This window comes from Mus pahari, chromosome 8 (assembly GCF_900095145.1).
Source record: "Mus pahari chromosome 8, PAHARI_EIJ_v1.1, whole genome shotgun sequence".
Taxonomy (NCBI): domain Eukaryota; kingdom Metazoa; phylum Chordata; class Mammalia; order Rodentia; family Muridae; genus Mus; species Mus pahari.
The window spans coordinates 110281868-110296109 of record NC_034597.1 but is presented as its reverse complement, the minus strand read 5'-3'; the positions used below and the strand labels follow the sequence as shown (position 1 = coordinate 110296109).

The window sequence follows — 14242 nt, the reverse complement described above, 5'->3', positions numbered from 1 at the left end:
AAAAATTGTTTTGAGAGAAACTAATTTTCTTTGACAAGAGTATTACTTAAAATTTTTGGCCTATTAAGGTTCCCCTAGTTAGTACTCGGATTCCCTGTGCTAATTGTTAAACCTGTAAATTGTTAGGACACACTGTTGATTCTGTACCAAACTGGTTTCAAAAAAAAAAAAAAAGAAGTACCACGTTGAAAATAAAAAAAAAATAAAAAAAAAAAAAAAAGAATGAGTTACATGTTTCTCAGAAATGAGAAATATTCATTTTAGGTGTTCAGTGTAAGCCCTATTTTCATTCTCTTTTGCATAAAATATGTTGATTAATGTAAATTTTCATAGTGCATCTTATAAAGCCTTTTGTCAAAGGATGCAAAATTTAACAATTCTACCATGGACAACAGGCACTCTGAGGAATAATATTTGGAAATTTGTGATTGCTGCCTGAAAAGGAATTATTTAAAGGAAAAGAGCACTGCTGGGGTCCATATCCAGTCAGATTTAATGTGCTCTATGTTTATGTGTGATGAACACGATCATTGATGCAACTTTATAGGAATCCTAAGATGAAACAAATCAAGTAACTTCCTGCAGATCTAGAGAGACAGAAAAAGAAATTCCAAATAAGCAAAGAGGAAGAGCCCAAAAAGCAAGCATGATGCTGGACTGAAAAAGAGTAATAGTATGAGCTTGGTTTGTTTTAAGAGAAATTATCGATGATAGATCAACAGACAGATGATGACAATAGATGATAGGTAAATGATGTATAGATGATAGATGGATGATAGATAGATGATAGATAGTAGATAGTAGATAGGTGCATACATAGATTCATAGATATATAGATGCATATATACATGTATATGGTTCCACAGTTCTGCAACATAAATGTACACATGCAAGTAAACATAAACAAAAATAAATATGGACATATGTACAAAGGGCTTATTACACACATGTATGCCATAGTTCTCCTGAGAAAAAGAAAACTTAAGAGCAGTAATACAGGATTTCAATAGTTTCTTCTTCCTTAATTTTGGTTACTCCAAGCCAACTGTAGACCAAAAGTCCTAAACGAAAAATTCCAAAATTGATAACTCAAAAGCTCTAAATTGTTTGACATCTAAGTGACGTGATAAAGTCTCTGACCATCTCACTCTATGCTCTCCCACCCACTGCAGACATGGGTTATCCACTAGTCCAGTATATTCACTCTATGTACATTACCCATCCATCAACCATTTAGTAGCAATTTAAATCTTTTTAAAGACCATTGTACTGGCTAGTTTTGTGTTAACTTGAAAGAAGCTGGAGTAAACTCAGAGAAAGGATGCAGGACTGCAACTCAAGCAGGTCAGAAAGCAGGAGCTGATGCAGAAGCCATGGAGGGATGTTCTTTACTGGCTTGCTTCCCCTGGCTTGCTCAGCCTGCTCTCTTATAGAATCCAAGACTACCAGCCCAGAGATGGTCCCACCCACAAGGGGCCTTTCCCCCTTGATCACTAATTGAGGAAATGCCCCACAGCTGGATCTCATGGGGGCACTTCCACAACTGAATCTCCTTTCTCTGTGATAACTCCAGTTGTGTCAAGTTGACACAAAGCTAGCCAGTACAGATGATATCCTCCAGATACATCCATTTGTCCAAGAATTTCATAAATTCATTGTTTTTAATAGCTGAGTAGTACTCCATTGTGTAAATGTACCACATTTTCTTTATCCATTCCTCTATTGAGGGACATCTGGGTAGCAGTGAGGAGAGCAGAAGACGGTGTCATGAAAGAAAATTCAGAGTCCTAGATAGAATTCCCAAGCAAGAAAGAGACCTTTATGCAAAAAAAAAAAAATGTGGCAATTACAAATAATTCCTTCAGTGTAATTAAGGGTACTTAACCAAGGCTAACTCTGGCTTTGGGAAGCATTCTGTGGTTAGATAAGATGTTGGTTTATGAAAAGAATGGATCAAGGGCGTACAGGAATTTTTTATGCTCTTTGCAATTGTTTAATAAGTTTAAAAATAATTTCAAAAATCATTTTTAAAAGAATCACTTTCAAAAATGGAACAAGAATCTTCTATAACTCATAATATGACATTCAAAGTCAAAGTAATGTTACCTTGTTCAGGAAGAACACTCCGGAGGGGCATAGTGAAACCAGTGCACAGAGTACAGAGGATGGCATATGAGCATCTTCTCCAAGAAGTCATTTTGGAATGGTAAGAACAGTGAAGGAGACATGACCAGAAAAAAAGACTTTTCTCTTTCCATCTTTGATTTCATGTTTACAATCGGGAATCTTGACTAAATAAACCAGTCAACTGAGCAGAGGAAGAAATGGTTCTGTGGGGAGAGTGATGGAGAACATGTGTGTGGTCATCTTGTCCTCCTTTCTGATGCAATCACCTGTAAAACCCACAGCTATTCTGGCACAGTGATAGCTTTGGTTTGAATAGGACATTTCCTCTGACTGATTCAAATTACAAGCAATATGCTATCTCATGTATGTCTAGGAATGACGATACTCATTTTCACTTCAGAACACTGAAATCCAAAGTGTCTAAGAGTTTGGAAATTGAACTGAAGCTCAAATGCAGATCATCTTCTTTTCCCTTTTTCTTAGATATGTTATCGCCAATGTATCCTAGTTTGTGTCTATTCTGCTGCTGTGATAAACATATGACCAAAAGCAACTTGGGGAGAAAAGTTTATTTCATCTTACTGGTTACAGTCAACCACTGAGGGAAGCCAGGGCCGGAAGTTAAAGCAAAAAGATCAGAGAGGAATGCTGATGAATGGCTTGCTTTCCTTGTCCTGCTCAGCTGCCTTTCTTATAAAACCAGGCATGGGACTCTGCACAGTGTGGACTGGGGCCTTCTATACAAATTAGCAAATTAAAAGTGTCCTCCACAGACATGCCAATAGGCCAATCCAATGAAGGTAATTCCACAATAAAGATTCCCTTCCAAGGTATGTACGTGTGTATGGGTTTGTGTAAAGTTGGCAAGAACTATGATACTATGTATTTTATATTTAAAAATGAGATAGCAGTTGTACAAATACATTTACATATGATTGGTTGTGAGTATGTATGTGTGGTGTGGTGTGTGTGTGTGTGTGTATGTGTGTGTGTGTGTGTGTGTGTGTGTGTGTGTGTATGTATGTTATCTTGGCTCACCCTATTATTGAAATACTCATCTAATATAAACCAAGTATCTAGATAGCATAAAATTCTAATGTAATTTCATCTGAACTGGACCAAACCAGTGCATTTAATTATAACAAGCATATTTCTATGACTCAATCAATTTCCAAATAAAAACAACTATATCTTAGTCAAGTAATACAAGAGAGAACTAATGTAAAAATGGAGGTGTTGGGATTTATAAGAAAAAAAAACATAGAAAAGCAACCTTCACTTAGCAGCAACACTCTAACATGAAAGTAATTGCATTTATGGGTCTTTAATGAACAATAATGTAAGAATAATTTATGCAGTCAACATAACAAGGAAGTCTACTCTTTTGAAATTCCTTTTTTCTCTTACCAGACTATAAAAGCTTCTGGAAATATTTTATACATGGTTGTTCAAAGCGACCTTCTGAAGGACATTTAAACCTTGTAAGATTTGTAGTTCAGTGTGAAGAGCATGAAAGTAAACATTTCATGCACATTTCAGAGATGTCATAAGGTGGTGTCAGTGCCATAGTCCTTCCTAAGTGCTCTGCTGAGCTCTTAAAACAGCAAGCACAGAACCACACTTCAGTCCCTGGTGACCCAGCTCCTCCCAACATACCTCCTCCCAACCTTCTTACCAGGCATGCTGTATAGACAGATGGAGACAAATCAGAACCTCTGATATAGAGGTAACTGACATAGAAATGCAAACTATCACATTCAATTAATTAGTTCACATTATGAAATTGTTGTGAGCATTTTAGGGTGCCAGTTGTCGTGTAAATGAAGTTGGAGAGATGGCTCAGCAGTTAAGAGCACTTGCTAATCTTGCAGGAGACCCTCCATTTTAACTTCCAGCACACTTGTGGCTCACAAACATCTTTAACTCCCACTTCAAGGAATCCGATGCCACCTTCTGGTCTGTAAGGTTAACCATATGCATGGGCACATATACATATAAATAAAGATTAAAATTGTATTAATTTGAAAAATATACCACATGTAATTAATTAGTTCATATTTAGAAATTATTGTGAACATTCTTGGGTAACAGCTGTCATACAGAAATGTAGTCATAGATCAACTGAGAAATAAGCCCTCCAATTTGGTATGGATGGCTTGATTTTATTCACCAATATAATCAGAACCACAGTCTGACCTTGTGAGTATTGTATTTGTTAAAGATTTTATGAAAGTAAAGAAGTTAGCAGAAAATAGTTTAAGTAAACATTTGTAGCATGTATGGTATTGCACTACCTTCTGTGTATGCATTCATTATCCTTTGCCTATAGTGAAAGACCAAATATTTTAAGTTCAGACTCCATTTTAGAGAACCTGACCTGTTTGAACTCAGGTAAGTTAACAGACCATTACTTAGCATTTGTTTCCTAGTTACCCTCTGCCAACAAGACCTATCTACAGGTTACCCCCCCCCAACAAGAACTGTGTCTAACCCCAGCTTCCAGGATACACCCCCCTCCCCACAACAAATCTGCGCCCTTCCTCTGCCTCGAAACCACCAATGCAGAGGGAAGCAGAAGTTATGTTTATGGTTTGACTCCCAGCACCAGCCAACTATGCTAAAGGCCATAGTAGCTCTCTAATTAGATGCTTGCCAGGCTAGAAACACACATCCCCCACTTGCTGCTTTCTATAAAACCTTGCACAATAGATGTCTGGGACTCTTCCACAACAAAACTATCTTGCCTGTGAGCTGAGCCCAAGCTAGCTCAAATAAAGTCCCTTGTGTGATTGCATTGGATCAGCTCCTGACTGGCCTTTTGGGGTTCACTAATACTTCTTGGCATAACAATTGCAAAAGTAAAGGTTCCTCTCTGTGGGTGCTCCATATCACACTAAACAGGGGAAGTAGTTTTCACATTGTTTATCAAGGATTTATGATAACACATAACATTAAAAACCTACAGGTTTGGTTATTAATCCAACTATACTACCTGTTTTAACACAGAATCTATTAGTTTGGGTTGTAAAAGTTGTGTAAACAAATTAGTTAAGAGATGCCACCTTGAAAAAAATGACATTTGGTTCATGAAGATTCTGCATTCTAAATTGTTATCTGAGTAGATGCAGAAAAACCAAACACCACTACCATCACCAGAAAAAGATGCACAGAGAATTAAACCTTAATTTAATCACATAGCTAAGAGGAGGTATTTCTTTCCATTCCTATATAAACATGGTATGATAGTTCTTGTACTGAACAACTAATAGTTACTCTTCAGTTGTACTAACTCACACATCTATGCAGACACAGTCCCCGTCAAGCAAAGATTTGATTTGAAAATGAGAATATTTTACAAGTCTAGATATTTTCTAAATTATTTTCTTTTAGAAAAAAATCACGCCAAAAAATTACAACTAACATTAATACACACCTCCAGTTCAGCTGTTTGTCACAGAATTCTATAAAGAAATTCGGTTGAATAGTGTTTGAATATCTTAGCAGAAGAAAGCACAGGCTGCAACAGGGAAGATGGGAGTGATGAGGCAGAACGGGGTGTGTGTCATGCAGCGCAATTATGCCTGAACTCTCTTGAGAGGACTGGAAAAGCAGATACTTTCAGCTACCCAATGCCAGCAGTGATATCTCAGCACGACAGATGCCGAGCTGCAGAAGAGCACAGCTTAGATTTGTGTGTGTGTGTGTGTGTGTGTGTGTGTGTGTGTGTGTGTTTCTTAAAAGCTCAAGGTTGAAAATTTATTTTTTTTTCTCTGATTGTAATTTATCTTTTGCATATGCACTTTTTTTTTTCCTTTTGCTGTGTGAGCTTGTCACGGAGCTATCATCTGATCTGTGGGGTGCAGGCAGGCTTCTTGTTCAGTTGAAGCCATTATCAACTCCCTCCTGTGTGCCATTCTTTACATTAGATTCTTCAACATGAAGAGGAAAGTCTCAGCATCCTCTATACTGCCTTTGTCTCCAGACTTCAGATCTTTTACATTTTAATGAAGATTTACAATTATAATTACTTTATTTTAAAAAGACTTGCTTAGGAGGGGGAATAGTTTAATGATCATAAATTCATATCTAGTCCTTTTATTGATATTAGCCATTCATCTGTATCAAAGAATACTTGCTTTTAGAAAATAGGCGTGGGAGAGAAAGAGAATAAAAGGTTCGGATGAGAGGTAGATGTAGATAATCATTTTACCGAATTTTAAGTATCTTTTGTGAGTGGTTTCAAAGGCCATGAAGTTGCATTTGTCTGGTCTTGGTGACTTTGATCTGCCCCACCCCCAGCATGCCCCACCCTAGAAGACCAAGTTCCACTTCCTATCTTGTTCCTTTTTTCTTGTTCTTGTGTTTGTGTCTTGGTCAGGCTTGTGCACTGGGGATGGCAGAATGGTAAAAGTTGTGATGGTGATGAAATAGGAGTTATATGACTTTGTTTAAATGTATCAACTGTCCACCTTTAAGTGGACTGAAATAAACATAGGGTAAGACCATTTGCTGATGTTTACAAACAAAATACACCCAAACTGAGCATACCAAGACAACTGCGTATTAGAAACCAAAAGCCTTGCGTATTAGAAACCAATAGCCTTATACCTTTCTCGCCATTGTTTTCAACCTGCCCCTGGAACACTGGCCTCACTGAAAATTAGCAATATATAGTAATGTTTTCTATTTGTTAACCTTACAAGCCTGTCTTCCAATATATGTCCTTTTGTTATGTCTGGTTTCCTGCCCTCAATATTGCAATATAAAATCTGACTACATTTTTATTAGGCTGTACCTCATGCATTTCAAGTGTTTAAATCGACCACAGTTTGTTTTTCTTTTCTATTGATAGGCATTTGGGTGGGCTATAGTCTGGATGCACAAATGTCATTGCCATAGAGATGAAGGCATGGCTGTGGTATACACACTCCTTCCAGAACAGGTCCATGGAGGTGTATAGGAAAAGAAAGAACTAATGGAACTTCTGCAAAGGGGCTGTTCATGCTCATAGGAGGCAGCTCACTGCCCCCTTTGTGAGCAGTCACTCCCTCTGTTCTTTCCTGACCCAACTGTATATCTGAGCATCCCTGGTTCTCACCATTCAAAAGGAAAGTTTGCAAAAACACAGAGAACCTTCTGAGTTATTCAGAAGAGCTTTGCTCTTTGTAGTGTTGTGGTTCAATGACCAGCTCCTGCTGAGCTTCAATTTGTTCCTGAACATATTCTATTTTCACTCTCTGGGAGGTGCTATGAAAGAAAATTTAAAAGTGGAATCCTGCCCCGAAGGAGCTTAAGTGCTCTTGGGAATATTAATATACCCTAATGCAAATTAGAATTCTACAAGATCCATTTTTAAAACGTGAAAGCAAGGAGATTTAACAAAATAGTATTAGCATACTGTATTGATCACTGTATCCTAGGGCTTGATTAGCTAAAATTTGATATATTCCCATCACGCCCTTGACAAACATGTCCAAACATTCATCAGCTTTTCAGTGATAAACGTCATGATCAATGCTGCAAGAGTCTAACTTCTTTCCATTGTGCAAATAAGAATATAGATACCCAAGAAAAATTAGCTGCCCAATTGACACATAGATACTGTCTATAACTCTATCCACTCTACCAAGCTTTCTTTTTGTTTCTACAAAATCCGTGACAGAATTTCTCTCTATCACCCACTTAGTATCATTTATTTGGTAGCCGTTTTTTTTTCCTCTGTCTTCATGTTAATGTCCCAGGACACAGGATGAATGTGAAGAAACAAACCCCACCAGTTTCCCACCCACCGGGCCTCATACTCTTGGAGAAAGTGCTTGCCATGTCTTATGTGAAACAGCATTCCTTAAAATGATGATGTGAATGGTACATTTAACAATTTGCCCCCAAACCTACTGAGCTTCAGAACAAGACTTTACTGGGATATTGGGCCTTTGCAGAAATAGTCAGTTAATCATTCTGGATGAGGAGTGTCCGGGATCATCCTGAATCTGATGTTTACATTACTTATTGGAAAAACAGGAGGGAGATTCAGAACAAGCACTGAGAAGAAGGCATTTGACATTCAAATAAGGCTGGAAGAATGAGCCACAACCCTACAGAGAATCACAGGAAGTCAAGATGTAGTGAGCTCTCAGCTCTCACAGGAAGCCTTGATTCAGAAATTAATTTATTGATGCTGGAGGGGTTGGTGGCTTCTGATTCACAGAGTTACCAGTCTTTTGATAACTGCTGCAGCAGCCTAGAAAACTATTACAACAAGTACTAAATCGAACATCAAGAAACTGAAGATTTCTCACTGTCTTGATCCATGTGAACAGCCATGTTCTATGGCCCAGCTCAACATCCTGTGAATTCCTAAAAAAAAAAAAAAAAAAAAAAAAAGATCCTCTGAAAAACTATGTGAGAACTTAAAATCCCAAGAACAAGTAGAAGTTCATGAAGTTTAAAGAAGAAGAGATGGGGCAACAGGATGCAGCAGGAATGAGGGGCCATGCATGTGGGGGGGGGGTCTAAAGAGGATGTGATGTGGACACCCAGAAACAAAAGCTACACAGGTGGAGAGAAAGGAAATGAGACTTTGAGTCCAAATGGAAGGTTTTGACCAAAATAGGTTTTGACCTATTTTATTTTATTTTTGTATTGGAGTAACAACAGATAGGTTTTAAGATTGAGATTTTTGTAACCACAAAATGCAGGAATAGGTGATAAGGAGCTAACATGGAGGTAGAGAACCCTAGCAGGGCTTTCGAAGATACAGTCAGGGAGGTTCTGGTAAGGATGGAAGGAGTCAACAGATGGGGAGGGTTTTAGGGAGATCTCAGGATTCTCACTTTGATGAGATGCTCTAACATACACTTTACCACTGTGTCTCACACTAGCAGAAAACACAATTCAGTCCACGTAGCTTAGACCCCGCCACCAAGAAGTGGCAACAGGAATCACACACTGCGGCCTGGGAGGTCTATCAGGATGGGGAAAATAATACCATGGTTTATTTTTTCTTATTTCTCACTTCACTCTTGCCTTGGGTTCCCAAGCACTCTGGTCACATTCCTTTCATGGTAAACATTATCTTTCTAGGGAATTGTTTATTCAACTACCCAGTGGGTTGTGATATGAGCTGGGTGCAGGGAAATGCAGGCACCCTTTGATTCTTATAGCCTCAGAATTTTGCACGGGATCTGGCTCCCTGGATTGGTTCTAGAAGTGACAGCACAAGTATCTAAACAAATGAGTCAGTAAACGCAATTGAGCAAGCGCCTACCTACACTATCAATCTCATCCGTCTCTAGCCTGCTATCACTGATTGCTCTCTGGTCAGTCTTAATAAGTCAGCAGCTTTCTCTTTCCTTCTGGACCGTACTTACCACTGGCAAATTTTTACCAGTTGTATATCAGTGGCCATTAGAAGTCAGTTACTTCTTCATACGCTTTCATTGATGTTCAGAGTTACTTTTCAGATTACTCTCATGTCGTGGAGATTCCTGTGCTTTTTGTTTTGTGGCCTTGGATGGTAGAGCTTTACTATCATCATCATCATCATCATCATCATCATCAACATCATCATCATCATCATCATCATCATCTCACCCATCCCTTCCAAGTAGCAAAATTTTCTGGACTTCTACTGATAATTTCCTGATCTAAACTTTGTAAAAACAAAACAAAAAAACCAAAACAAGACAAAAAGCAAACAAACAAACAAAAAACACATTTCACAAGGGGTTTTGATGCTCTCTTAACCCATTTGTGAGTTAGTAAGATCAGTTTGGAGAGGGATAGAAAACAGGGAAAAAAGATTCACGGCAATATACAGAGTGGTTCGTCCTAAGAGGCAGAACGGAGTGAAGAGAAGGAAAAAACAGCATTGGAAGGAGGAACAAGGATAAGAAAGTGTGGACTGGATTCAAGTCAATAATTGATTCTTAGTTCCACATCTGCTCCAGATAAACCTTGGCTTACTTGAAATCAAATTTGTAAAGATATAAATGCATCCCCTTCAGTTAGCTAAGGAGAGATAAGCAAGTCTGTCTGCGCATAAAATAAATCCAAATGTTTAATTGTAAGTAAAAGCTAAAGATGTTGTGTGGGGTGAAAGAAGACTTGCATTGAGAGTACAACAAAACCTTCCTTTGAATTTTATTTTAAATTGGTTTAGTTTGTTGTTAACTTCTGTCCTTCCCTGAACTCAGTTTTAGGACTCAGAACAATCTCAGGGACTACTGGGTGATGTGCATGGTGGGCCTTTTCTCCCATCTAGCGGTTACCTGTGTAATTACATGTTATTCTCTCAAGTCTGAAATTGTTCATTACAATGGGATTCTATTTTCTTCTCCCCCACCCCACCCTTTAGTTAAAGCAAAGTGAAGCGAACGCGGACACCAAAGAAAAACTCCCTTTGCGCTTGAGAATCTTCGAAAAGTTCCCAAACAGACCGCAAATGGTGAAAATCTCAAAACTTCCTTCAGATTTTACAGTTCCTAAGATCAGGTATCAAATTGTTTCTTTGATGGTATCTCTTCACAACAAGGCTTACCATCTAAGCATACCTCAGCCTTCTTTCAGACTAGCATGAGGGTAGGTTTGGGTTCTTCTCCCTGCCTTTGTGATACAAAGCCTTCGAATCCCATAAGTCATCCCTTCAGAGAAGAAGCAAGTGAGACACAAGCTTGTGTCCCTGCTTTTCAGTCATTAGACCTCCTAGGCATAAACAAGGTGGACTTTTCTCAGAGTGAAAAAGGACAGACTTCAATATGAGCACTTTATCTCCAAGTACAACAGGCAGCCAGCTCTGGGAGGTGTCTGTGTTACAGCAGCATCGGCTTATATGGCTGTCTGGTCACAGTGTAATCTGCCTCCCACTGGTTAAAAGAACCTTAACATTTACACCCACACTGATTCAGTTTGCACTAGCTTTGCCTTCCTGCTAAACAAATGCATTCTTAAGGTGCTTGGAACTTCCTGCTTTTAATAATTAGAGGAAAGTCTTCCAATTATAAATCAAAGGGCTCCAGGTACAATCATGAAATCATATAGACTTTTCCATTTTTTTTAATTTATTCACTTATTTATCTTTAAACATCTTGGTGAGGAATTAGGGAAGGATGAGATTGGGTGCAATACCAAACACTTGAAACTCGAATAGAAAAAAAGGATCATGTCACTTAATACCTGGAGAGTGTTCTGGACATTTTCACTGTTTTGTCAACATTAGATATATTGATGCAGATGGTGGTGCTTACTGAATTACTGGGTGTACAATGCAATCTTATGGGACCACCATTTGCATGCAGCCTATTGGTGACCAAACTGTTGCCAAGTCGCACATGACAGCACTTCTTTTTCTGACTTTAAGTTGCTTTCTTCGTTTACTTGCATTAATGTTATTTAAATTTTTCACAATTTGGTGATCAGATGAAGTCTTTTCCTTTTGAGTCTTTAAATGCAAAATTATCTCTCAAGGACTTTTATGATGAATAGAAGTTTGAAAAGATGAAATAATTCTTTCAAGTAGTAGGGGGAAAATAAAGTATCTCATTACCACGGTAGGATTCAAATCACACCATCAGTTATTGGATACCCTTGCTTTTAAGCTATTTCAGGGACATTTTATGTCTTTAAACAGGAGTTTGCAAGGATTCAGGAAGCTTTTTCCCTAAGTTAAATAATTTGATAATTAAATCCAGCCATCGCCCTTGGTATGACACATCTTGATTTTTGTGGTCTTCTGTACTGCTTCGTGGTCTCCGAAACGCCACCTCCCACTCTACTTCCTGAGTCACCCTGATCTGTGTGCTTCATTCACAGGGAAAGCTTCATGAAGCAGTTCATTGACCGCCAGCAACAGGACACCTGCTGTCTCTTCAGAATCCTCCCTTCTACCTCTTCCTCATCATGTGACAACCCCAAGAAGCCCGCCGCTGAAGACAACAAATACATTGATCAAAAAGTAAGACCCACTGTCTCCACCAAACTCCTCTAAAACACATGTTAGAGAAAAATGTGGCACAATGACTTAGGGTCCTTGATTCCTAAGTCTGTAGGGAATAGAGAAGAAAATGATAGGTGTATGTATGTGTATATATGTACATATTGTTTGTGATATAATTCATATTTCTATTATGTTAAAACAATTGAATGGCAACTTGCTCCTGGCCAAGCTCTCCTGACCTTCTTCCACCCAACAGAGCTGATATGTATTGGGTTCTCTGGCTTAGTCATCTTGCCCTAGGTTATGCCAATAGTTATTGCCTTTGTGGTATGTCTCTCCATTTTAAAGAACTTTTCCTCATTTATTTTCTCTTCACCATTCTCAGTTCTCATTCCTCATTCTTGTACAGAACACTCTGTTGCTAATGTCTTCTCTTTTTTTTCATTCATTTATTTTTTTGTCAGTTGAAAATAATTAGGTTTGTGTCTGGTTGTTTGGATTTTATTTTCTTTGGGGAAAACCTGTGAGATGTTGCTGCATTCTTGGGGCTCAAAAACTTTATCGGTATATACCTTCTCTGTCCTTTATCATCAAAATTTCACCAACTGGGAAGGGAGACTTTTGCAAAACAAGACACTTAAACAAGCACATTTGCACCTACGACTTGTTTAAGAGTGGCATATCCATTTTAGGACTGCCTTTCTCCCTGTCAATTATTGCCTCTACTTTTGTCCTCTGCATTAATGTTTTGTTTTCCCCCTACCTGCTTTTCGTGGTCACAAAATTGACTTTAGATGATACCATTTTTGCTTTCATTTGTGTAGTGAAAGATCATGCCATATGAGTGGTACATTTAACTTCTTTTAGTTGGTTATTGATTTTGCTTGTCTGAAATAAGAGCCTATGGTATCTATACTTCCCAGTCAATACCATAAACAGGTGAAGAAACAACAGCCCAGTTAGACACAGGAAAAATGTTTGGAGAAACGGTAGCCTAGTCCAGGCCAGTCTGTAGTCACATTTTGCATTTCTAGGAAGCAGATTGTCTTTGTCTTAGTGTATTGAATTTGTTTCATCATATTTCCAAACTTGACTATAAGCCAGAGGTGAAATCCTCACCCTGGCTATGCTATGGTTATGACAACTTACCTCCAAGGTAAAAACAAACAAAAACAAAAAGCTGATGTCCCCCAAGTACCCAGTGTGGCAAAACCAGGACACACTTTCTAAGCATGAGGAACCATTTCCCACACAAAGCTGCAAATCAACCTCTTCCTTAAAAGAGAATATGAAATTCTCACAATTCCTGGGTAGGATGTCCATCATTTGGTGAGAAAAGGAAACAAGCATGCTGGCAGGCGGCAGGGAGGGGTGTAGCACAGGGGAGCCTCTGTGTACCCAAGCTGCTCCACCATCTACTTAGTTTAGACTATCAGAGCTTAAAATGCTACTTCTTGTTTTCTTCATAACATTTTGTGGGTGTGGCTGCTCTTTAGCTACCAAAGACATTGAACCATGGGTGCCATCCATATTATTTATCTTGGACCAAGAATTTGAAGGTGACAGTTATCCCCCTGACTCTAGAGTTGATTGAGACCCATCTTGTCTGTTAAGCAAAGACCATTTTAGATAACCATGTGTTTCTCTTCATCTCATCTCCGTCTGGTAGGCCTTACACAGAAAAACTATAGTTGGGAGGGTTCTCTCATGGTATTTATTCTAACCTGGGCTAAAGCTGGGAAGTGGAATGCATATACACTGCCAGGTCTCATCAGCTGATCCTAGGAGTGAGCACTGCCTGTATTACTATGTGCCTAATTTGTTTTTTGTTGCTGTGGTAAACACCATTACCAAAAACAAAGTGAGGAGTAAGGGGTTTATTTCATCTGATAGGTTATAATACAACATGGAGGGTAGGAACTCAGGGCAAGAACTTCAACCAGGGAAGAAAACTGCTTACTGGCTTGTTCCCTCTGGATAGCATTTTTGGTTTTTTTTTTTAATTATTTTATTAGATATTTCTTCATTTACATTTCAAATGCTATCCTGAATGTCCCCTATACCCTCCCCCCACCCTGTTCCCCTACCCACCTACTCCCACTTCTTGGCCCTGGCATTCCCCTGTGCTGGGTCATATAAAGTTTGCAAGACCAAGGGGCCTCTCTTCCCAATGATGGCTGA

The 14242-nt window shown here is 38.7% G+C and overlaps 1 protein-coding gene across 3 annotated transcripts in view; it reads left to right on the top strand.

The window, feature by feature from the left end:
- Nalcn (sodium leak channel, non-selective) overlaps nt 1-14242 on the top strand; it is a 302398-nt gene that overhangs the window by 207408 nt on the left and 80748 nt on the right. For all 3 annotated transcript variants that reach the window (XM_029541616.1, XM_029541615.1, XM_021204107.2), the window contains 2 exons: nt 10484-10620; nt 11938-12079. In XM_029541616.1, coding sequence (XP_029397476.1) covers nt 10484-10620; nt 11938-12079 — 279 coding nt within the window. The remainder of the gene's footprint in view (nt 1-10483; nt 10621-11937; nt 12080-14242) is intronic.